General features: G+C 54.8%; 1 protein-coding gene across 2 annotated transcripts; it reads right to left on the bottom strand.

The window, feature by feature from the left end:
• Positions 1-6,455: 6,455 nt before the first annotated feature.
• On the bottom strand, positions 6,456-20,734 carry ACP6 (acid phosphatase 6, lysophosphatidic). Of its 2 annotated transcripts, XM_016143260.2 has the most exons (10): positions 20,101-20,733; positions 15,120-15,248; positions 14,880-15,010; positions 14,467-14,546; positions 11,781-11,868; positions 10,828-10,960; positions 10,067-10,164; positions 8,743-8,838; positions 7,263-7,428; positions 6,456-6,655 (listed from the first exon to the last, which is right to left on the bottom strand). In XM_016143260.2, the coding sequence occupies exons 1-10, from the start codon at positions 20,320-20,322 to the stop codon at positions 6,512-6,514; spliced, it is 1,287 nt and encodes a 428-aa protein (XP_015998746.1). In that variant the 5' UTR covers positions 20,323-20,733; the 3' UTR covers positions 6,456-6,511. The 2 variants fall into 2 exon arrangements, with proteins under 2 accessions (XP_015998746.1, XP_036090872.1); XM_036234979.1 differs by lacking the exon at positions 8,743-8,838 and having other exon boundaries at positions 20,101-20,734.
• Between the last annotated feature and the right edge of the window lie 1,321 nt (positions 20,735-22,055).

Raw genomic sequence — 22,055 nt, 5'->3', positions numbered from 1 at the left:
CTAGCTGGAGCCAGAAGCTGTTTCTTCTTTCGGGAGGGAGACCCAGGGAAACCTCTTGCCACTCTCCTGGGCACTGAAAGGTGGCAACAGGAAATCCTTAGGGGAAGCTGCGCCAGAGTGGAAACTTCCAGATGGGCGGCGGGGCGGGTTAGCAGGAGCAAGAAGGTGTTTTCAAGAGCTTCTGTTCCCTGGGGTCTCAAAGCCCAGCTGGCCCAAGGTAGCAACCCCTTCAGTGGGGTCATGCTGAGGTCACCATATTCCCAAGCACTTCCCTCTTCCTTCTCTAAAGAAAAAGATCCTTCTTTAAAGATCAAAATCATCAAATTAGAGGACCAAATCCTATTCCTGACCACATGAAAAGCGGAATGAGGCCAGCCTCTGACTCAGCTTGTTCACAGGGAACGAAGTGGGCTGTGGAATCACAGAGCCACAGGTTCTCAGGGCGGGGAGGGACGACTCTAAGAGCCCTTTATCCCGACCACCTGGCTGCTGTGTAACCCTGTACCACACTCTGGCCGAATGCCAATGTCGGCTCCTCCAGCGACAGGAAGCCCTCCGAGGTGGCCCGGTTCATCCATGGCCAGCTCTGATGATTTCAAAGGTTTTCCTGATGCGGACCTAAGTCTACATGTCCCTGTAGCTTACCTACTGGTCTGAGTGTGGTCCCCGGGGCATAAATACGGTCCAGGACACGCCCTCAGCCCCTTCCCTGTCTCTCCCTTGGTGCCCCTTCTCCAGCTGGCACGCTCGTCTGTCTCTGCCGCGAAGCCTGGCGCTCAGCTCTGAGCACCGTCCTTGGGGAGTGCTCCGGGCCGGGCGGGGTGGAGCACGGCCATCACCACCCACCACCTCCATTCCAGGCGCCGGAGCAGCCACGGCACATTTTGAATTTTGAGGAACAGACCGTACCGAGTGAATCGCTCACTACAATGCCTGTCCCTTTGTGGACGACTGACGGAGATTGAGAACTCTGTTTATCCCCAGTCAATTTCACCTCGTAATATTTGGCCTAAGATCCGAAAACGCATCAGCATAAACACCTAACACAACCAGCGTTCTTTCACGCATTCATTCAGCAAGCTATTCTTCCCGGCTTTACGTCTTTAGTAAATGTGACCAGCCTGCATTCTGTATGTTTATTCGGTTGTATTTTTATGCAAACGGTTGAAAAAGAGGTCCAAAAGGGCAGAGGCCTACCTCACCCCAGGAAACTCCACCAACGACTGACCGCTGAATCAAATCAGTTACTTTATTAATTCGGCAAATGCATTCAGTAAATACGCGTTGAAGCCCTACTGTGTGCCTGATCATGATCTACATACATGCTGGCGAAATATACTAGGTTCCTGCTAATCACAAATGGGAGGTGGAGGATAATAAAAAATAATAATAGCTAACATATTTCCTATGTGCCAGGTACTGTTCTAAACACTTTATGTATTTATTCTTCACAAAAACCTTATGAGGTAAATACTATCGTTGTCCCCATCTTGTACACTAAGTGAACTGAGACAGAGAGACTGTAAGCCACTTGCTCAAGATCTTGCAGACCTGAAGGACACCGCATCAACCTAGACAACCTGGCTCCAGAGCCCGTGTGTTTACCCCAGGCTTCTGCTGTGCCTCTGCAAAAACAAACACTGAGTTAAACAAACACATGAATACCTATACAAACAGTCCCACATGAGACGGAGCCACGTGTAAGCTGAGGTCTGAATGGCAAGAAGCAGCCAACACTCTGGCTGTGGGGAGAGTGAGAGGGGGTGTGGCCGATGCGGTTGGAGAGGTGGGCGGGGCCTCACGCAGGGCCTGGTGTACCGGGGGATGCTGGGGTTCGGGCTGTAGGAATCCAACCAGTTATAAATGCTGCTTCACTATTCAGTCTACGCTCGCCCGTCTTGTTTACAAATATACCACTGAATGGCTTCTGTTCCGATGCCCACAGGAGACCAAAGGATGCCCGCCCCCTTTACACTCTGAGCAGGTCCCTCCCGGGCGTCGCCATCGGTGTGTATGGCAGGTCGGGACTCAGAATCCATTACGTCTCTTCATCTTGGCGGGCTCGCAGTCTCTGTGATTGTCAGTTTCCGGGGATCAATCCCGTTGCTCCTTAATGCTACCGCACCCGTAGAACTGGACCGCTAGGAAGTAAGCATTTGGGGACACTTCAGTCGAGGGAGCGATCACTCTTTCAACCTTTCCCCCTCCCGATCTCCTCCGTCCCGCTCTCCGTGAGGCCCAGGTGCGCGGTGTCTAAAGTTGGCTTCGGCTACGAACAGAGACGGCTGTCTCACCTCCCAGAAACCCATCGAGTGCAGCTTACCCGAGTGTTACACAGCCCTCGCCTTAATTACATACTCAACCAGTTCCTCGGGCTCAGCAATCTGTGGTCTCCGGGCATCGGCCAGCTCTTCCGGAGGCGCCTCCCGGCCGGGCCTTGGCCTTGGCCTTAGCGAGCCGGGGAGGCGCTGGCTGCCTGGCGCTGAAAGCCTCGCTGCTGTTTCACACTCCATTTCCTTCCAAATTAATTCTCTGATGAATACTGTCCTTTGCGGGGATTCAGCGTGGGCCACATTTCCTTACATCCTTCCTTTACCTTTGAGATTCTTTAATCTCTCCTGAATCCAGATTTGGCTGCGGGGTGAGCCCGCCTGGGAGCAAAGGGCCCTGCTTGCCAACCGGTGCCAGCAGCCCGACGCCGCTGGCCGCGAGCTCCGGCCCACTCCCTGGCCGCTGCGCCTGCTCCGAAAGCCTCTGCGCCACGAGGAGCGACACGTGCTTCTGGGCGAACCGCGGAGGGCTGAGCTCTGGTCCCCCGAAGGCCCAAGTGCGCCAAGACGCTTGCACATGCGCAGTGGGCATGCTCTGCGCCCGCGGACCCCCCACCCCCTCCCTCCCACAGGGACCACCCCCACCTGCAGGGAGCACCCCCACCTGCAGGGAGCACCCCCTCCACAGTGTGCGGGTGAAGAGCTCGCAGTGCTCAGCGAGTTGCCCAGTCACAGGGCCCGAGGTGGCAACGCTGGAATTCAGACCCGGGCTCCTTACTCCAAGGCAGGTGCGCCTTTCACCATCTCGCACCCCTGCAACAGGCACCCAGATGGTACCACCCGCGGCACGCCGTCCTGGGCTGGGCGCCACCGCCCGGGGAACACGCAGAAGCCGCCCGGGGAGGCGTTTCTGGCGATAGCATGAGTGACGCCTTAGGTTTGAACAGCACTTTTCATAGGACAAAGTGCTGCTTGAGGCACCTAATCCAGGTGACCCCGGGGCGATTCTGTGACAGGCACTTGATCAGAGTCGTTTTACAAATGAGGACGCACAGGCTTGCTGACAGGAAGTGACCGGACTTGCCCAGAGTCACAAGGGTAGCACGTAAAGAGGGAGGATTTGAACCCACAGTGCGTGACTCCAAGACCAGTGCTCTCTCTAGTTCTCAGACATTAGTTTGGACCTTTGCTTCGGAAACGGAGATTGTGGCCACGCCATCTCCGCCTTCAGGGAAGCGTACATTTCAAAAGCCAGTGGAGAGAGAGGAGTCCTGGGAAGACCAGGCTTTTTATCGGGAAAAGGGTTTTTCAGCTCCCTCTCCACCACCTTCAGGCAGGGACTGGTTCCTCGAGGCTGGCAGGGTGGACAGGGAGGGTCCTGACTGCACTGCCGGTCCCCTTGGCCACTAGAGGGCAGAGTCTGAACAGAGCGCCTGGCCCTCTCCCCAGAGAATTCCCAGTCAGCCAAAGGGACCCAGACTTTCCCCAGTCGCCCAGGGCACACAGCTGAAGCCCAATGCTTCCCTGGCATGTGGCAAACAAAGTAGCTGCTCTAAACTCCTCCCAGCCTCCCGTGCAAGCAGCTGGGCTGTGCCCCACATGGTTCTGGCGGAGAAGGGGTGCCAGGTACCACTTACGCAGACCGGAGTTTCTTACAACAGGTACAGACAGGTCAGCATGCCAGGTCCCGGTGCCCCCAAACCAGCTGAGGGAACCTGTCACAGCTAAGAAGCTAGTGTGGGAGAAATGGCGGAAGGGCAATAACGGGCATTCGAAAGCCCGTACATTTACTCAGTTCTCACGACAACCCTAATTAATAGGTATAATCATCTCCATTTTACGTGAGAGGAAATTCGGGCTCAGACACACCTGTCCAAAGGGCACAGAGAAACAAATACCAGCGACAGAATTTGAACCCAGAGGCCGCCCTGCGGTTCTCTGCCCCCTGCTCCCCCTGGTGGTGAGCAGGGACAGTGCAGTCCATTCCAGGACTCTTTGCTGAAGTCCACCTTGTGCCACGTCTTGTGCTTGGTGCTAGGAACACGATAATGTACAAGACGGACAGCCCCCTCCTGAGGGACAGATGGAAACTTGAGAAGTGTCAAGACGTGCAGGGACTAGACAGGCCAAAGGCATCAAGGGTCAGGGGAGCAGGACGGAACGCAGTTCACTGTGGCCGGAGCAGGGGTGTGAGGGGGTGGCGAGGGGCGTGAGCCAGCAGGGGCAGCTTTCAAAGGGTAACAGAAGGCCCGCAACGGTGTGACTCCAGCGAGCCACTCGGTAACCTGGGAGGGTGACTGTGGGCCCAGGAGGGCAGTGGCAGAGGGGACGTGTCCATCGATTCGACCGATGTCTGAGCAGCGGCGTGAGCTACTCCCTCTCCTCAGTGTGGGGGGCTCAGCAGGGAACGAGGTGAAGCCTGTCTTCGTGGAGCTTACATTCTGGCGAGGGGGCTAAACAAATAAATTCACAGGTGTGCACTGTCAAGCGCTGATAAAACCCATGGGGGGAAGGGCAGGACAAGGCGTATTGGTTTGCCAGGGCCACCATGACTACAGGTCAAATGGCTTAAACAACAGATACGGGAGCGTAGGGGAAAAGGTGCAGGGATGGAGCCCTGAGACACTCCCACGCTCAGAGAGTGGAGGAAGGCAGAATCGGCCAAAGCTGAGAAGTTGAGAAGCTGGAGGAAAACCAAGGGTCGTTGTCACGCAGGCCAAATGAAAAAAAAAAAAAAAAATTCCGAGACTGCCGATGAGAAGCTAAGAAGACTGGAAATTGGCCGTTGAATTGAGCACTCAGAGGTCGCCGACGATTTCGGCAGGAGCTGTTTCCATGGAGAGCAAGGGCTGAGGACCCGATCACAGTGGAATCGGGAGAGAATGGGAGGAATCGGGGGCGGCGAGGACAAACAGCTCTTTTAAGAAGTTTTGTTGTAAAGGGGAGAAGAAAAGTAGCATAGTAGCTCCAAGATGAGGGAAAATTTTAAGACAGATGATTTTACAGCGCGTTCATATGCTGATGGGAATAACGGGCAGAAAGAGAAAATTAACAGAAAAGAGATCATCGTGGGCGTCGGCGCAGAGCTGGAGGGTTGGCCTCGGGTCGGAGCAGGGGTGGTTCCTTCTTGGTAATGGGAAGAAAAGGCCTTGTGGGCACCAACGCGGCTGGGTTAGCAGATTGGGGGGCGGGGCGGGGACCGTTTTCTTCTGATTACTTTTACATTCCTAGTGAAATAAAACAGTCATCATCAGAGTGAGGATGCGTAGGGGATAGTGAAGATCGAGGATGAAAGAGATGGGGACAGATTCACGAAATAAACGGGGGAGGGGTGGTTGCTGCTAGAACTTAGCTAGTTAGACTGAGCATCAGCATGAGCTAATGGGAGAGCGTGAGGGGGGTGTCGGGGACGGGGGAGGGGGATGGGGGCGTGTCGCTTGCACAGACGGGGAAGCCCGTGGGAAGGGCGGGTGCAGGAGGGGAGAGGGGCTTGGTTTCGACCTAGCAAATTTTGTGTCTATGGGACAGCCAAGGGGACAGGAGTGTGTGAAGCTCCGAAGAGAACCCTGAGCTAGAGCAGTCGATCCGGGTGGAAGCCGTCAGCATCAGGATGGAAGGAGGCGGGGAGGTTTTCGCGATCGCCGTTTTCTCTGAGAGGTAAGGGGACTGGTTGTTTGAGATCAGAGAACGTTCGAAATAGATCCTGGGAAGACTGAGAAAACTGATGAGGAAAGAGGGGGCTCACCAGGTACCCCTGGGGGCCCAGTTCAAGGTGGCGCACTCAGGCTGACAGTGGCCCGGCCACCACCGCCAAGCCCTACATTCCCGCCTGGACCTGCAGCCACCTGAAGCCAAGCCCTTCCTGCACTGTCCGGCTGGGTTTCCACCACCCTGCACTTAGCAGGTGCTCCATACGTGCCCATGAGATGAAGACAGGAATAAAGGACTAAAGTCCAAACTCAACACAATGCCACGGCGTCACGATGTCCCCAGATGTCCCGTGTCCCAGGCAGACGCTTCTGGACACGGAAGTCAAGCCACACCACGGGAAACAGCCCCTCGGTCTCGACATCACACCCTTTTCTTTCCAGAAGAGACCCTTGGATGCCCGCAGGCAGGACGCGCCCCTACGGATGTTGAAGGACACGACTCTTGCTCCTGCCTTTACCAAATGCGACAGCCAGGGCCAGTGAAGAAAAGCATTTTATTCAAAAATCAACACGTCCCCGTGTGCAAATGAGTCACTCTCCATTTATGAGTTTTGTCGCCTGTGCTTGAGAGCAGAGCGTGTGGTATTTTTCTGGGGTCAGGATGTAAAGCGACATGGCGTTCAGGAACTTGTCCAGCGGACAGAGCTGGTCGGGACAGCCTCTTGGCACTTGCCCCTGTGGAAGAGACACACTCAGTGGGGCCATCCCGTTATTTTCAGCTGTGCCCAGAGGGCTGCGGGGCTCCGAGCCGGTGGCCTGCGCCCGTACACGCGTCACGGCCAGCAAGGCCCTCCCCAAGGTCAGCTTCCAGGAGAGCGTGGTGCCTGCCTGCAGAAGTCCCTCGAGGACTGTTTGGTGACCTGGCCAGGAAGCCACAGTCAAGTCACACCCCTGAGCTGGGCGGGCTGAAGGTCTAATCCCTGCGGACTGCTCCAGACGGCAACCTGCCGAAGCCACTGAGGCGCCAAGAGCGCTGGCAGCACACGCCACCTCCCAAAGACACCACCACTGGCTTTTAAAACAAGCCTCCCAGTCAGAATGCCACACCCTGACAGGGACACTCAGGAGAGGAGGGCGGTCCTGTTTCTAGAAGGAGTCTAACAGAACTGGGAGGAGGCCCGGGTCCCAGCCTGCCTGACCCACCCAGTTCTGCTGCACCCCTGGGCCGCCCCCCGAGGACGCAGGTGACTGATGACGGCCCTCCGAGGACGGGGACTGGGTGCTGGGCCGGGGGGTGGGGGTGGGGGCGGGGGCCTCACCCCCCGGTCCCATTGGGTCTCACCTCCCCATGGTAATAGAGCTGCACGAACCACTCCTTCGATTTCTGGTGCTGGTAGAGTTCTAGGGTCAAGTCCACAGCAAACGGTGGCCATTTGTGGTCGAAAATCCCCAGGGTCGTTAAGAGAGGGATGAGGGTCACATCGTGAACCGCATAGAGGTACAGCTTTCTGCAGGGAAGGAAGAGTCCCCGCGAGTCTTTACCCAGGACTCGGGAGCCCAGGACACCGCCTGCCCCATTCAAGGACAGAACAAGAAACCAACTGACATCTGGAAATCAGCGGAGCCTGGCATAAAACTCCTTTGAAGCAGACAGTGGGCAGAAGCCACCCGCCATGTTCCCGCGAGGCAGGATGCCCAGGGCGTGGCCCTCCCAGCCTCCTGCCCGCCCGCCCGCCCGCTCGCCTGCCCGCCCGCTCGCCTGCCCGCCCACTCGCTCCTTCCTCCCTGGGGGAGTTTCCGAGCAGGGGGCCAGGGCCCCAGCTCCCTTTTCCCCCTGGGCCCCGCCTGTCTACGGCCGATGCTCTCCCCACTCCCGGGGCGTGACAAGTCCAGCAGAGCAGGCTCTCCTTGCGTTTCGGGGGAACTCAGTTCATTCCTGTCTGGCCCTCAACATATTCTCCAAATGGCTTTAATCAGTAATAATGGTGCCATTTTAATTTATATTTTCCTGACCCCTGTATCTATCTGCTGAGCCCCAAACCAGAGACTGGCATTAGGTCCGGTTGCACTCTATAGACACACGGCCAAGAAGGGCTCGGCCAAGGCCAACAGGAAGTGTGCTGTCACTGCAGGCGCTGTGAAGGACACAGCGGTGCGGCCCAGTGACCCGTCCTCAGAAATCGGAGTTCCTGAAGGCGCCTCTGCCGACTCGCTGTCCCACGGGGCCACACGCGGCGAGTTTCCAGCAGGCAGCCTGCCACCTCTGGTTCAGCAGGTCGGCGGGGGCCTGAGAATAGAACTCAAACCCACTGTCTGTCCGCCCACAGACTACAGGTCGCTAAGCAGGTGCCTAGAGCACCCAGCGTTCCAAACCCACAGCCCTGACCGGGGCTCCCGGCTCTGCGACAGTGGCAGTGGAGGGTCACGGGCCACTACCACCGTTTTCAAATGCCCGGTGGGGACTCGGCAAAGGCGGTCCAACTGAACGGTCTGTTAAACGGTTGTCTTTGTTTTGGGCGATTACAATATCAAATCAGTGCAATCTAATTAGCTACTCTGATCCATGTTCGATTCGTAAAAAATAGAAAAATTCAGGGTTCTTTTTAGCTAAAATAACTTCAAAACATGGTGGGATGGGTGGGTGCAGCAGGAAGAAGGGAAAAATGCTGTGATCGTCTTTGGGGCTCGCGGCCTCTTCGGCATCTACCTGCGGTCCTCGACAGCCTGTTTCTTGCCCTGGCTAAAACCTGGGTTCCCGCCCTGCGGCCAGAGGCCCCCACTGCCCTCAGGGGCGCGAGGCTGAGCTGCTGCGCTGGGTGCACCTGGTGTCCCCGGGCGGGGTGGCAGGGTCCACGGCCGTCAGCAGGTTGCTCTCCAGCAGGTGTAGGAAGGGTCCGATCGCCATCTGGAGGCATGCCCTGCGCCGAGGACACAGCGCTGAAGCTCTGGGGCTGTTTGGCCCGCGGGGTGGCCGGCGGGTTCTGCCCCCGGGACCTCACGAGCCCCGTCAGACAGCGGGGAGACGGGAAACGGTGCCGCCACAGGGCAGAGGGCGGGGGCACGTGATGGAGACGGGAGGGCGAGCAGGGAGGGCACCAGGGAAAGTCGGGGTGAGCACTAGGCCTCGGGGGCTAAGGAACAGAGCAGGGCAGGGCAGGGCCTAACGAGCTCCCTGGCTTCCGGGAGGCTGCAGAAGAGCGAGCCGAAGCAGCAATGTCCTAAACTCCGCTTCCCGGTGCAGCCGCCTCCTTTGGAGAATCAACCGGAAGGGCCTTTCTCGTTCGTGTACTTGGTTTAACAGGAGCCCAGCGGCCACAGTGCCCGCCGGGCGGGCTGTGGCTCCACCACTTTCGTCCTCGGGCCGGTCGCCTTGCAATGACAAGGTGGCTCCTGCGACTCAAGGTGTGTGGTCCCACAGTAGTGGACAAAAGCAGGCAGACAGGGGCCATAAGATTTCCCAGACTATTCCTCTACTTCCCTACCAAGTCTCCCATGAGTGCGAGCTGGATGGTCTTAAGCAATCAGAAAGTGGCGGGGGTTTTTTTTTTTTTGCCATTTCGTAAGACAAAAACTCTCCGTTCTGAGAGTCAGGAAGCAGGCCTTTTAAAAATGGAGTCGTAAGTACCAGCAATACAGAGAAAACACAGGGTCAGGAGAAGACCTGGTCCCAGGCCCGCTCTCCTGCCTGCGAGCTGAGCCAAGGATGGCCCCACGTCCCTCAGGCCCAGCATCTTCATCCAGAAAGCCAGGACTCGGGCCCTCTCAGGAATAATGACACCCCCCTCACGGCGAGCACGTGAAAGTGCTTTCTACATTGTTAGGAATCAAGTGAGAAATTACTCTTTCCCCTGATCCTTCCACCCAAATCCTTTGAAACGTAAAGCCAAAAGTCAGTGATTAAGAGAAGCCCAGTCGAGGGCTGGCTCCTGTGTGACAGGGAACGGAAGCACTAGGTCACCAGTCCCAGGCCGGAAGTGAAGGAGCCGGGGCCGGGCCCACTCAGTGGGTCGGCAGAACGGGGCCAGTTCGGCCGATGCGCACACAGAGATGCCGGTGGGCAGGTGCGAGCGGTCTGATGACCCTGCAGCCCACACGCCGGGAGGCCTGCCCGGGCGGGCCTTCATGCCGGCGGCTGGGGCCCCTCACCTGTCTCCATCTTGCAGGTACAAGAACATGTCCACCGCCCGCTGTTCAATCACCCGTGCAAAGCGCTCCAGCACGGGGCAGCTCGGGAGGCCATGCGCCTGCAAGGGCCACAGGCAGAGTTTTAGGAGGAGGCGGGGCCTGTCCGCCCCCAAGGAGGCTTCGCGCTCAGGAAGCCAGGAAACTCCGGCTCAGGAAGCTCTGTCTCGGGCAGCTCTTCCCTGTGGTCTGAAGGCCCAGGGGTAAAAGCTGTTTTCCTCTCTTTCTGATGGCTCCCCATCTACTCCAAAAAGTAAGGGAATAAACTCGTATTTTTTAAAACTGTTAAAAAAAAAAAAGTAATTAAAATACAAGGAATTCCTAAATCCCTCTTTGGCCTTCATTTTCCCCAAAATGATATCTAAAAAGCACGGCAATTAAATACTTCCTATGAACTCTTGTCTTACAACCTTAAATCTATTTGACCCATAAGCATGTGGTGCGTCTGCCTCGGGACACTCATCCTCACACGAGGAGGGGGGATCCGGGCCACACCGCCGTGGGGGTCCAACTCCTTGGAGCGGCATTGCCTACTCTGCGGTCTTCAGTATTTATCAGACTGTCTATGCTCCTCACCGAGTGAGGGGTCCTCCTGGATCATTCCTTGTACCTCGTAGAGGCCTCCACCCACTTCTCGCCACCCCGCTCCAACTCAGAGGCAGCCCAGCCAGCGACCTGCCCAGGCTCCGCCCGCCAGGGCCCGAGGAGGAGGGCGGCTGAACCACCTGTTCGGCAGCCACGTTGTCAAGGAGCATGAAGAAGTCCACTCCATCACTACTGGCAATGCCCATCTCCTCTTTGACCTTTTTCAAATCCTCTGAGATTCCTGGCTGCAGAGAGGCAGTCTGTCTCCGGCCTCTGCCATAAAATACAAAGTAATCTCTCATATCGTGTAGCGATTAACAGTTTACAAAGTGTATCTCAGCCGTCATTTGGAATCTTATTTAATCCTCAACAACTCATCAGAGTTAGCTGGCATTATTCCTATGTTATAGGTGAGTAAACTAAGGCTGTGAGAGGACAAACGGCTTGTAAAATAAGTTAACGAGTACCAGGGTTAGAATACAAGCCTGGCTTTTCCAAATCCCACTCTAGCATTTTATACCAAAAATGAGGCGAGCACAGCCCAGGTCCACTTGAAAATAGCATTCTCTTCTATGGAACACGACTACATCATCTTCGTGCAACTCAGAGAACACCTGAACACTGGGAAGCGCCACCAGCCCAACCAACCTATCGTACAGGGCCACACGCTGGTAAGAGACAGGAAGTCTGTCTTCTGCTTGCCCATCTGATTTGCAGTTCGATGACTCACTCAGTCATGGTACTTAACCTGTTAGTCTCTTCATCTGCCCCAGCCGAGAGCTCAAGACTGGTGACAGGTGACACTTGGGAAACCGCAGGGCCCTACTCATGGCCGTATACACCATCATCTCTCCCGCCCGGCGTGTGGCTTTTCCCATCTTCCTGTCCCTTCGCTATGGGTCTGCCACCATGAGCATGAGCTGCTTCGTGTCCTGGACAGTGACGCTGGCCCTGAGTGGAACGCGGCCCCTCTGGTCCCGAATCCGCCAGCACGGGAAGCCTGGGCGGGCCCTCCGTTCAGGCAGACGCCTGTCAGCCAAAGTGGGAAAAGGCTGTCTGCACCCCACGGGCGAGCATGAACCCGGGCAGCTACCTGGTTCTTTCTTGCAGGCTCCAGCAGTTCCGGTAGTTGGGGTACAAGACTTCGGAGCTGGCTTCGTCGGTGTAGATGGTGATGGGTCCTGGAAGCACAGGCAGGAAGAGGCGTCAACTTGCTCTCGCCAGCACCTCCCCCACTTCCTCCTGTCTGCACAGAGGGAGCTGCCCCAGGAGGCAGATCATCAAAGTCACTCAAGGACAGTGAATGCCTTCGACGTGCCCGGGCCCTGCCAACGGGAGCTCACCTACGGCCTGAGCCATGGCGCCCCCTTGCTGTCTGGCACAGGCCCCCCTATTGCGCCACATGTGAGCTAACACGGGCGCGGGCCTGGCCCAGGCTGGCACGTCCCTGGCTCATCCCAAACAGCCTGCCTCAGGGCACTCCCCACACTGGGGCTTCGCCACAAAGGATGGCCCACCGCCGATTTCATCACAACTGGGTGACTTTCTTGCTTCCCCAAGTCCAATCCCATAGGCCAGCATGGTGACTTATCACATGGCAATGTAAGAAAGGGGGCCGCTGGGCCAGAAACACTCTCCCACCCCACAGCCTCGCCCAACATGGAAACCAGACCTGCAGACGAATTGCGGGAAGCAAACATCAGAGTACAAACGATGCTTCTTTTGTTCGGAGCTCACAAGTACCTTTGCCCCCATCGATGCCCAAAGGTGCCCTATCGCCACCCATGATGTAGTCTGTGCAGAGAGGCCAGGACCTGTCGGGGCTCCCCCATCTCCACGGCTCAAGCCTGACCTTCCCTGAGGGCAAAAGGAACGGCTCTCCTCGGCAGCTCTCTGGAACTCGCTGAGGTCAATCGTGACGTGAGCAGGTGAATCTAAGCCCCAAAGAGCTATTATTCCCAAATTATTGATAGTCAAAACCCCAGGACTTTAAAAGTAGCCTATGGCAACTTGACTCGAATGTCAGAATTGAGACACACTTCACTGGTCAGATGGGCAGGGGTCCTCTCCAGACGTGCATGCCCTCTGTAAAGCAGTAGAGCATAAAGGTGACGGGTGTGGGTTTTGAAACAAGACGGCCAGAGTTTGAATCCCAGCACCACCATTTACCAGCTTGGTGTCCTTGGCAAAGTCACTTAGCCTTCGTGTGCCTTTGTCCTCTATCTGTAAGTGGCGATGTTACCCATCTCACAGGGTTATTGCAAGAATTAAACAAGTTAATATATGCAAAGCCCTCAGAATGATATTTGGTGCAGAGCAAGTCCTTCACATGTTAGAATAATAACAACTACAATTTACACTAACATAACTCATGATGATCCCTATCTGGTCCCACATCGGTGTCTGGATATCAGACATGCCGTTTGCAACCAGCAGGGCACGCCTGAGGCACGAATTCGCGCTGATCAACTGACCAGTGGTGCCGGCCAGCACCTGCTGGCTTCTCTACGGCCTACTCACAACCCTCTGGGACTCCTCGAGGACTTGACCCTGAAGCAAGATCCCAAGGTGACACCTCGTGGGGTTCTTTGGTCTATTCAGGTCCCTTGATAAAGGGCAAGGTATGGAAGTCTCTGTGATGGATGTCCAGCTGGATGGAGTCCCAGGAGGCCTAGGGCCCCTGCGGGGAGAGGCTACCCAGGCAGCCACCGCAGAGGCTGGGGACGGCACCGCTTCCTCCCTGGCCCCTGGAAAGCTGGTGCGGCCTCAGTCTGAGAGCTGCCTGCAGACCAGGCTGCCACCGAGAAACAGCCTTCCTGCTTCTGCCATACTTCGTGTTTCTGAGAAGCTGAGCAACCGAAGGCCTTTCAGGAGGCCAGGGGGTGTGGACTGACCACTCTGGAGCTTGGGGCAGCCCGTCCTGTCTGCTGTGTGTGACTCAGACACAGCAGAAGTCAGCAGCCAATTGCGACCAGAACCGGCAGCACTACCCAACCCAGCCGGGGACGAGGCCAGCCGCCTCTGGCCTGGAGGTTTCTTATCATTTTACATATTGTTTTTAAAAGCCTAAGGGAAATGTTCTGTTTGAGAAAGTGTGAAAGAAGCTAAACAAAATGACAAGAACCTTTGCCTTAGGGCGCCATGTTAGTATTTTACCACTAGTGCGGTCACGATGATCTGAAATTAAAACGTAAATTTAATGCAGCTTCATGTGATAGTCAAAGACCCTCGATACATGGGATCCACAAATAATAAACGTGGTCCCCAGTGGTCCTAGCTGCCATCATTCGCTGAATGAGTTTTCCAAAACCCAGACCCGACAGACTTTCTCAACAAGGAAAGGCCGAACCGAAGCCGGTGATGCCATCCGGGTCTCGCTGTGGGTTATGGCCAAGGCCAGCGCCGTCGCAGGAGACCTGGGTCCCAGCCAGGTGTCCCTCCTGCCCGCCTTCTTTTCCAGCAGTGTCTCCCCTAAGCAAACAGCCCCCAGTGCTGTTCACAAGACCTGGCTAGCGATGCCTCACGTGGCTTGTGCAGAAGCGTTAGCCGAGGGGTCAGGAGAGAGGCCCATCGCTGCAGCCGCGGCCGGAGGTCAGACCGGGGGGGCAGCAGAAGGCCCGACAAGCAGGGATCATTAGAGCAGTGTGCCACGGAAGCCACGTTGTGTGGGCGAGGGACCAGGGGAAGAGGCGCCAAGGAAGAGAGAGACGGGGGCTTTGCAGCTAAGAAGCAAAACTTCCACGGGGACGGGGGCTGACTTTTAGACGTCAGACTCGAACCTTCTTTCTGACGCTGGAAAAGCCCAGCCAGCAAACACCGGGCAGACTCCAGATTCCGACAAAAGTTAGTGGAACGAACACTGGAAAAAAGCAAAAAGGTAGACACTCAAAAAAAGAAGAGTTAATTCCATACAATCTACTTCCTCCCGCAGAGCAGCTGGGAGGCTCTCGAGAACACGTCGGGGGATGCACAGCACTGGGCAGGACCCTCTCTCCCTGTGGGAGGCCTGCCCCAAGGAGCCCGGCCAGCGCCTGTGACCTCCAGTGACCACCTGTTCGCAGGATCCGATCGTCTACCGGTAACTGCCCCAAACGGCCCTGCTCGACAGTGGGGACATCTGGGGTGTCGGGACTGGCTTCCCCCTGCTCAGGAGCTTACACTGGGCACGACGCGTCTTTTCTGAGTGACTCACAAGACCTCCTGAGGGTTGAAGGTGGGCGAAAGGAAGGGCACGTCCTCCACATAGTTCTTCCTCAGCCTCTCTCCCAGCGCAAACATCTGCCACATGCCCACGTTGGTCAGCTGTCCGGCAAACATGCCCCCCTGAGGCGGGGCAGAGAGAGAGAGAATGAAAACGCCGCAGCCTGCTAAGCCCAACCCAGAGAAAACCCTGGAAGCTTTGCGGTGGGGGCGAGCACGGAGCATCGCTCACCCTCAGCACGGTCTCACGGAATTTAGCGTCGAAAGGAGAATAAGGTTTCGGGCCCCCAGCGAGACTGGTGACAGTGTAATCGAAGTGAGTTTGCGGGGGGACCTCTAACAGCCGGGGGTTCCACTCCACCTGTTAGGACCAAACACACAACACACTGTTGGAAACGTAGAACATTCACATCCAACAGCACTTGGAACGGAGCTGGGATCACCCTGACCAGCCCTGCAGCCCCACCGTGCGGAGTGAGGAAGGAAACTTGAGATCCGGCTCCAAGGCAGGGAAGAAAAGACCAGATTTATTATTCCAGGTGTCCTCAGCCCGCATCCGGCCATTGTGACACTCGTACTCACTGTCAAGAGGCTTCTCCGGCACTAAGCCCAGACTGAAGTAAAGGAGAGAAGTGGCCAGAATGCCTGGCGTGAAAAACCTGGTGAATGAAAGAGCAGACAGAATCAACAGAATCACATCCCAGGGACCGCGGACTCGCAAGAATTTTCAAGGAATCGACGTGCAGGTGTCTACGGCCGTCCCTAAGGACTGTGCCTAACGTCCTGGGCAGCCACCTTTCCTTCATCCAGCTTCTCCGACAAGTAGCTACTCATCAAGAAACCTTCACTTCTTCACCATCTTCCTTGACTCCTTCCCCAACCCGCAGGCTCCACGGAAGGGTCTGAAAGCCAGCAGAGCAGATCACAACAGGAATGGGAGACTAGATGCAGAAGAGGCAAATTCACGATGTCTGCCGCCCAGCACACGAGAGCCTAAGGCCTCACGTAAGGCAGGAGGAGTAGAAGCGTGGGTGTAAGAGCCCGGAGTCAAACTTGGCAAGTGAGTAAATAAAAGCTTTATGTAACGTTGGTAGGTAAACAAGGAAGGACACAGAAAAAATCACTTCGATTTTGATTCTGAGTGCCTGAGGTGACAAGGGTATCCTCTGAGGCGCTCTTTGACAAAAACGGAAGACCAAGACAAGACAGGTGAGGAGCTGAGCTCAGTGTGGGGCATTTCAAATTTGAGACCCCTCCTCTGCGTGCCCAGCGCTACCAGCGTATTTCCATGACTGGAATCTGCTCTGTCCTTCTCCTTTATCAGGATGCCCCCCCCCCCCTTTACAGCCGAGACGGAATCATCCATCCTTCTAAGCCCAGTGCCTAGCAGGGGTCCGGACACCAGGTCCCCAGGCCTGCGTGGCCTCGCTGAGGAATCTCCTGCTGCTAGGCACAGGCACCGACGGACGCTCGTTGGTGTTTCCCGGGAATGACTTCTGCGAGTCTAGGTCAAGTCTAGGGCACACGTTTTCAGATTTTCAAGAATGGACGGCACATCGGTGTCGAACATGGCGTCCGCCCCACACGCACGCTCATCCTTATTCCTGAGTTAGTGGCAAAGCTAACTTCATAATTTTCCTTAATTATTTGTACCCCATTTTCGAGAAACAACTTAAAGTAGGTGACAGAAAAACCTGAAATATAGTAAGACAACCAATTCGAAGTCCGCAAGAAAGCAAATGAGTATAGGGGGACCCCCCCCCAAAAAAAGGATGCAGTGAAAGGTCACGCAAAAACGCACACCCATGAAAATCCCATGATGTTCCCATGACGTGCCCATGAAAATCCACATACTTGTAGGTGGGCTGAGATTCGGCACCGAGCTTCCTGGCTTTCTGCAACTAAATCAGCTGGACTAGCGTAAAGATCGGAGCAAGCCGACTATTGATGGGAAGCATCGCGTTCCTGCTGCTAACAGACAAACCCTCCCCGAGGGCCCTCGCGAACGGGGCCCAGTGAAATGACGGACACCTCTTTGGCAGTCTCAGCAGTGAGTTCCGTGGGGTCGTTTCTCACTGTTTCCTCGACACAGAAGAAAAGGCTCTCACTAAAGCACATTTCTGTGAAGATAATCCAATACTGGGATCGATGTGCTCCATTCCAGGTAAAAGAAAAAAATCTACATAAAACTAACCCAAAACTTTCCAGCTGTAGATTTTAGAATAATGCAACTGTTTCAAAGCTTGACTGCACCCTGGTGACATTGGGGAATTTTAAAAAACCAGTGCCCGAGCCCCATCCTGGCCGAACCCCACACAGATCTCCTGGAGGGCGGGGCCTCCACTTTTTTCATGCTATCCAGTCCAGATCCTTCTAAAGCTTTACCCCAGAAATCGCTACGTCTGGATGCTCTGGGCCACTTAAATCAGAATCCCTGAAAGAGAACCCAGGCATCAGTATTTTTTTTTTTTTAAAGTTCCCCAGCTGAGTCCAATATCCCACCACGCTGAAGAGACACAGCTTTACAGGAATGAATAAACTGACCGGCAGGCCCATCCTTCATGTAACGCTTCCTGAAAACCCTCCTCTTCGCTGAGCTTCGGGTAGGTGTTAGGCAACGATGAGACTGGCATTATGCTTCCCAGTTCGTTTACATCATCAAATAAATACAGGCCCACACGCCTTAATCAACCGTGGGGCCGGGAGACTATGAACTTTATGAAACCTGAGGCGCCTGCCTGAATTGGAGGCCAACCTGCCGCTGTACGGAGGGAGCCGAGCGAACGCCAAAGGCAGGGCCAAATCTGTCTTCTGAATATGTACTTGGGATCTCATCGAACAGCCAGAAAAAACGGCCAATCGAGTCCCTGAATTTTATTTCCAGAGCACAGCTAAAGGGAAAAAAGTTGTCAACAGCCATTCAAGCCATAAGAAAACAACTCAACTAAACATCTAGTTTTACATAATGCTACCTTCTGCGGATTTGTGAGATCACTGAATGAGATGAGTCATCACAGGTTTATCTATTTTAGTTTTAGAACTGTTGCCAGGTAGTCCCTTCTGACTATAATTAATAGCAGAGCCAGGAAGAGTAGAAATCCCAACAACAACCTCTGGCAAGTTGAATCTTGAAAAGAAAACCCGAGAGAAGAACTCCAGAAAACAGTCACAGCAGGCCGATGACAGTGGCTCACAGCCTAAATTTAAAGAGAGCTGGTTCCACCTCTGGCTTTTAGATTTTAAATGCATAAGATTTTATGTGAGATAACCAAAGATGTTTAATGCATCTGCCTAAAGTCTGGGGAACGTGAGCAGGCAGGAGAGGTAATGTACCCTCCATAACTGCAAAGCGAGGCCACAGGCTCAGATGGTCCATATTTTAAGGCTACACAGACAGAAGACGAATGAAGCTGGCATTCTACCTGAGCTACAAGTGCCCCTTCCAAAATAAAGGCAGAAGATACCCATCATATACCCACTGGCTCAGCAGAAAGCCTGAAAAGAATCAATCTTTTCAGGCGCCCCAGGGAGTATATACACTGTACATATTAAGTTTAGGCTTAGACGATCAGACTTTATTCCATTACCACTGGTAACTTTGTCTTCAACACAAGTCTTCTATTCCTATGTTATTTCCCAGCTTTTCTGTAACAAGAATATGGAGTGGGGGTGCACAGAGACACAAATCATAAGGAATCACAAAATCATAAGGAAAATATAGTGACCTAATATAAAGAGGCAAAATAAGGGACTAAAAATAGATCAAAGTGGAAGGAAGGAAGGAAGGAAGGAAGGAAGGAAGGAAAGAAGGAAGGAAGGAAGGAAGAGAGACAGAGGAAGAAAAGAAATTCCAGCACCAGAAAGTGGTATAGCCATATAGAAAGGCTAACTAGAAATCTGGTGATAGAATTATGTGCCACCCAAGATTTATTAATATGGGAAGTGCTTTCAATGCTTGATTTCACTGTGGCCAGCTTTAAAAACTGGGTTTTCATGTGTACAAAGCCCTATGAGTTTCTAGAAAGCAACTATGATCGTGAAGAGTACACTTGATACCAGGTTTAGATATCCTGTTGAGCCTGCACCAACGTTAACAAAAAAAAACTAACAATGCAAAAACCACAGGGCTAATAAGTATGACAGCCAGGGTGGGTGGGGGCGGAGGGTTTCCAGGTGCCTAAGGCCAGCCTGCTGTGAGAGGTTAGAGACCTCCACTGGCTCTCTCCAAGAAATAAACCCAGGAAAGGTAAACATTTAGAACAGGGGTCCCCAACCCGAGGGCTGCAGACTAGTACTGTTCTGTAGCCTATTAGGAACTGGACTGCAGAGCAGGAGGTGAGTGGCGGGCAAACCAAGCTTGGTCTGCATTTGCAGCCACCCCCCAGCACTAGCGTCACCACCTCAGCTCCGCCTCAGATCATCACGTGTTAGATTCTCATAGGAGCACTGGTTCCTGGTGCCAAAAAGGTTGGGGGCCGCTGAATTAGAAAACTAATTATTTGCACTCTAATCATAACTTTCCTGACTTGAAATCAGGTAGATTTTAAGACATTATGGCCACAAGACTAGTCAATTAAAAAAAAATGTTTTTTTCCTACCTCAAATCCCTTCCACAACCGGTTCAGAAACCCTGAATAGAAAAGATGAGCCTCAAGATACAGCACTTGTTACCAAAAAGCCTTCAAGGGATCTCAGACGGTCTCCAGCAAACCCTTGGAGGAAGCTGCTATAAAATCTGTTCCCAAATCACTGCATCCTGTTGTTCACTCTGATCCCAGTTGGGGTGGTTCCTGTCATAAAGGTCGCTGCAACTCTTGGACCTTTCGAAACAGCCACACAGAAATGCACTCGACCTTTGCATTCAAGTCACCATATATCTGTAAGACATGCGGAATCTCAGGCCCTACCCCAACCCTTCTGAATCAGAATCTGCATTTTAAAGAGACCCCTAGGCGAGTTATATGCACCAGAAGTAGCCAGGACTACCAGCTGGGCTACACCGCAGCCATCACCCGCGCCACTGAAAGTTCTGGGTTCTGCTCTGAACCCGGAGGTCCGACAGGGCTCCAAGGCCGGCACCCTCGCTCAAGAGCTGGGGAAGGAACTGGAGACCGCTGTTTTCCTCTCTTCTGGACCCAGCCCCAACCCAGCTCCATTATGAGTGTTCGGGGCCAGGACTGACCCACCGGCCCCGGCCTGGGCCAGTCTCTCACCTGCTCCTCCTGCGGGAGAGGCTTAAGGGGACTCCGCGCCCCGTGTCGAAACACGACCTGCACCATTTTCAGTTCCAATAGGTTGCGGTCCACAGGCTGCCGCTGGTCGTCGGTCCCCCGCAGCTGGGCCAGGGCCAGCCGCCGCTGCTGGAGATAGTACGCCAGCGAGGCCAGGGCGCCCAGTGGGGCCCACAGGCGCGCCCTGAAGCCACGGGCGATCATGGCGGGGGCCCCTCGGCTGCCCTCCGGGCGGGACGGCTGCACCGGGCGAGCACAAGCGCCCCGCGGACGCCGGGGCTCGGCGGGAACCGGCGGGCGCGCACGTCCACACCCCCCGACTGGGAGCGTGGGTGAAGAGGAGGTAGGAGCAGCGAGGACTTCCCAGGGTCCGGGCTGGCCGCTCCAGCCGCAGGCGGGGCCGCGGGGGAGCCCGGTTCCTTATATTTCGCCCTCTAGGGAACCTCAAACTTGTATTCCAAGTTTGGTCCCCGGCACTGCCGAGGGGGTAGGTACCGGCCCCGAGCTCCTCGGCGGCGCTGACCTCACTAACACAGACGTCCGGATTCCACTTTTCTATCAGCACACTCCCACCCACCTCCTCCGGCACCCAGGAACTTGCCCCGACTAGACCCGCGTAGAGAAGCATGGGAAGACGAGTCCCGCGGCGACGGCGGCCGCGAGGCGGAGCTGTGAGGACTACAACTCCCACAAGGCCGCGCGCGGCGGCATCGCACCTAGAGGCACGGCCGCGCCCCGGCGGTGCGCCTCGCGGGTCAGCCCCGGCCGGTGCGAGTGCCCGGGGCTTGGTGGCTAGTGCAGCGGGAGTGAGTCCGCGAGGGTGCCAGGCGGGATAGTGTAGGAAGCGTGAGGACAGGGGTAGAAGTGGCTGGCGAAGGGCGGTAAGTGTGAGACTAGGACGGGCGGGCTTCTCTGAAGTCCTGGAAGCCGGAGTTGCTGAAGCTCAGAGCCAAGACGCCTACTTACTGATTGATTTGATTAACCATATCCGAAGGGCAGCGCTAGGTGCTTTGCGTTTAATCTTCATTTACTGTCCACTCCTCTTTGTTTAAAGAGGCGTACATCGTGGCAAACGTGTAGAATTTTGAGCTCACTGATGTGTTTATTTACCCTGTGGAAAAATCAAGGCCTTGTCTGCAAGTGTCCCCAGTGACTAAGCACCTTAATTTACAAAGAAGAATGCCAGCCTGAACCACCTGCTGATCTGTTTCTCTTTCATATACAGCCACCCCCAAGCCTGTGTTCTAATTCTTGGCAACAGGACACAGTGGAACCATTTGTGTCTATCTCGAGGCAAAGGTCAAGTTGAGAGGAGAGACATTTGTGAGAGTCTGAATATATGAAATAATAACCAGTTTATCATCCTAAATTCTGTCTTTGGATTAAACTGGATCAGATGTGAAGGTAACATACTTGTTAGGGAGTATGACTTCTGCCTGACTCTAAACTGGTTCACTAAGTTAAAAAGTTCTGGACACCCCGCTGTAGGGTAAGGGCCATTTTGGAACACTGCACACTGTCCAGTTTTCCCTCTGGCCTAGAACTCACTTTTCAGAGCCTTATTGTGTGCCCTGATGTGATTAAAAACTGAAAGCTGTTTTCCCATAGCCGACGTAAGGCGTCGGGAGCACGAGGCAACTCTGCTGTTACATTTGGGTTGGGGACAGCTGTTCTCAACGGTTCAGTGAAAACATGCTACAGCTTTGGTGCGGAGGCCCTGTGTTTGAGCAGCGTCAGCATCCCTGACGGTCTAAGCACATCAGAACCTCTTCGAGGCAATGGAATTAGGCAAGTGTACACCGAGACCTCTTGCATAAGGGACAGGCCACCCTAGTCCACACCCTGCACTCTGTCGGGTGAGCAGCACCTTTGACCTGTATGAGCAATAGCAGGGGCTCGCCCTGCGGGCCCACACGTGTGGCCGAGGGGCGAGGGGG

The sequence above is a fragment of the Rousettus aegyptiacus genome, unplaced genomic scaffold (genome assembly GCF_014176215.1).
Source record: "Rousettus aegyptiacus isolate mRouAeg1 unplaced genomic scaffold, mRouAeg1.p scaffold_m13_p_17, whole genome shotgun sequence".
In the NCBI taxonomy this organism is placed as follows: domain Eukaryota; kingdom Metazoa; phylum Chordata; class Mammalia; order Chiroptera; family Pteropodidae; genus Rousettus; species Rousettus aegyptiacus.
Note: the sequence above shows the minus strand (reverse complement) of the source record. Positions and strands in the feature narration are given on the sequence as shown.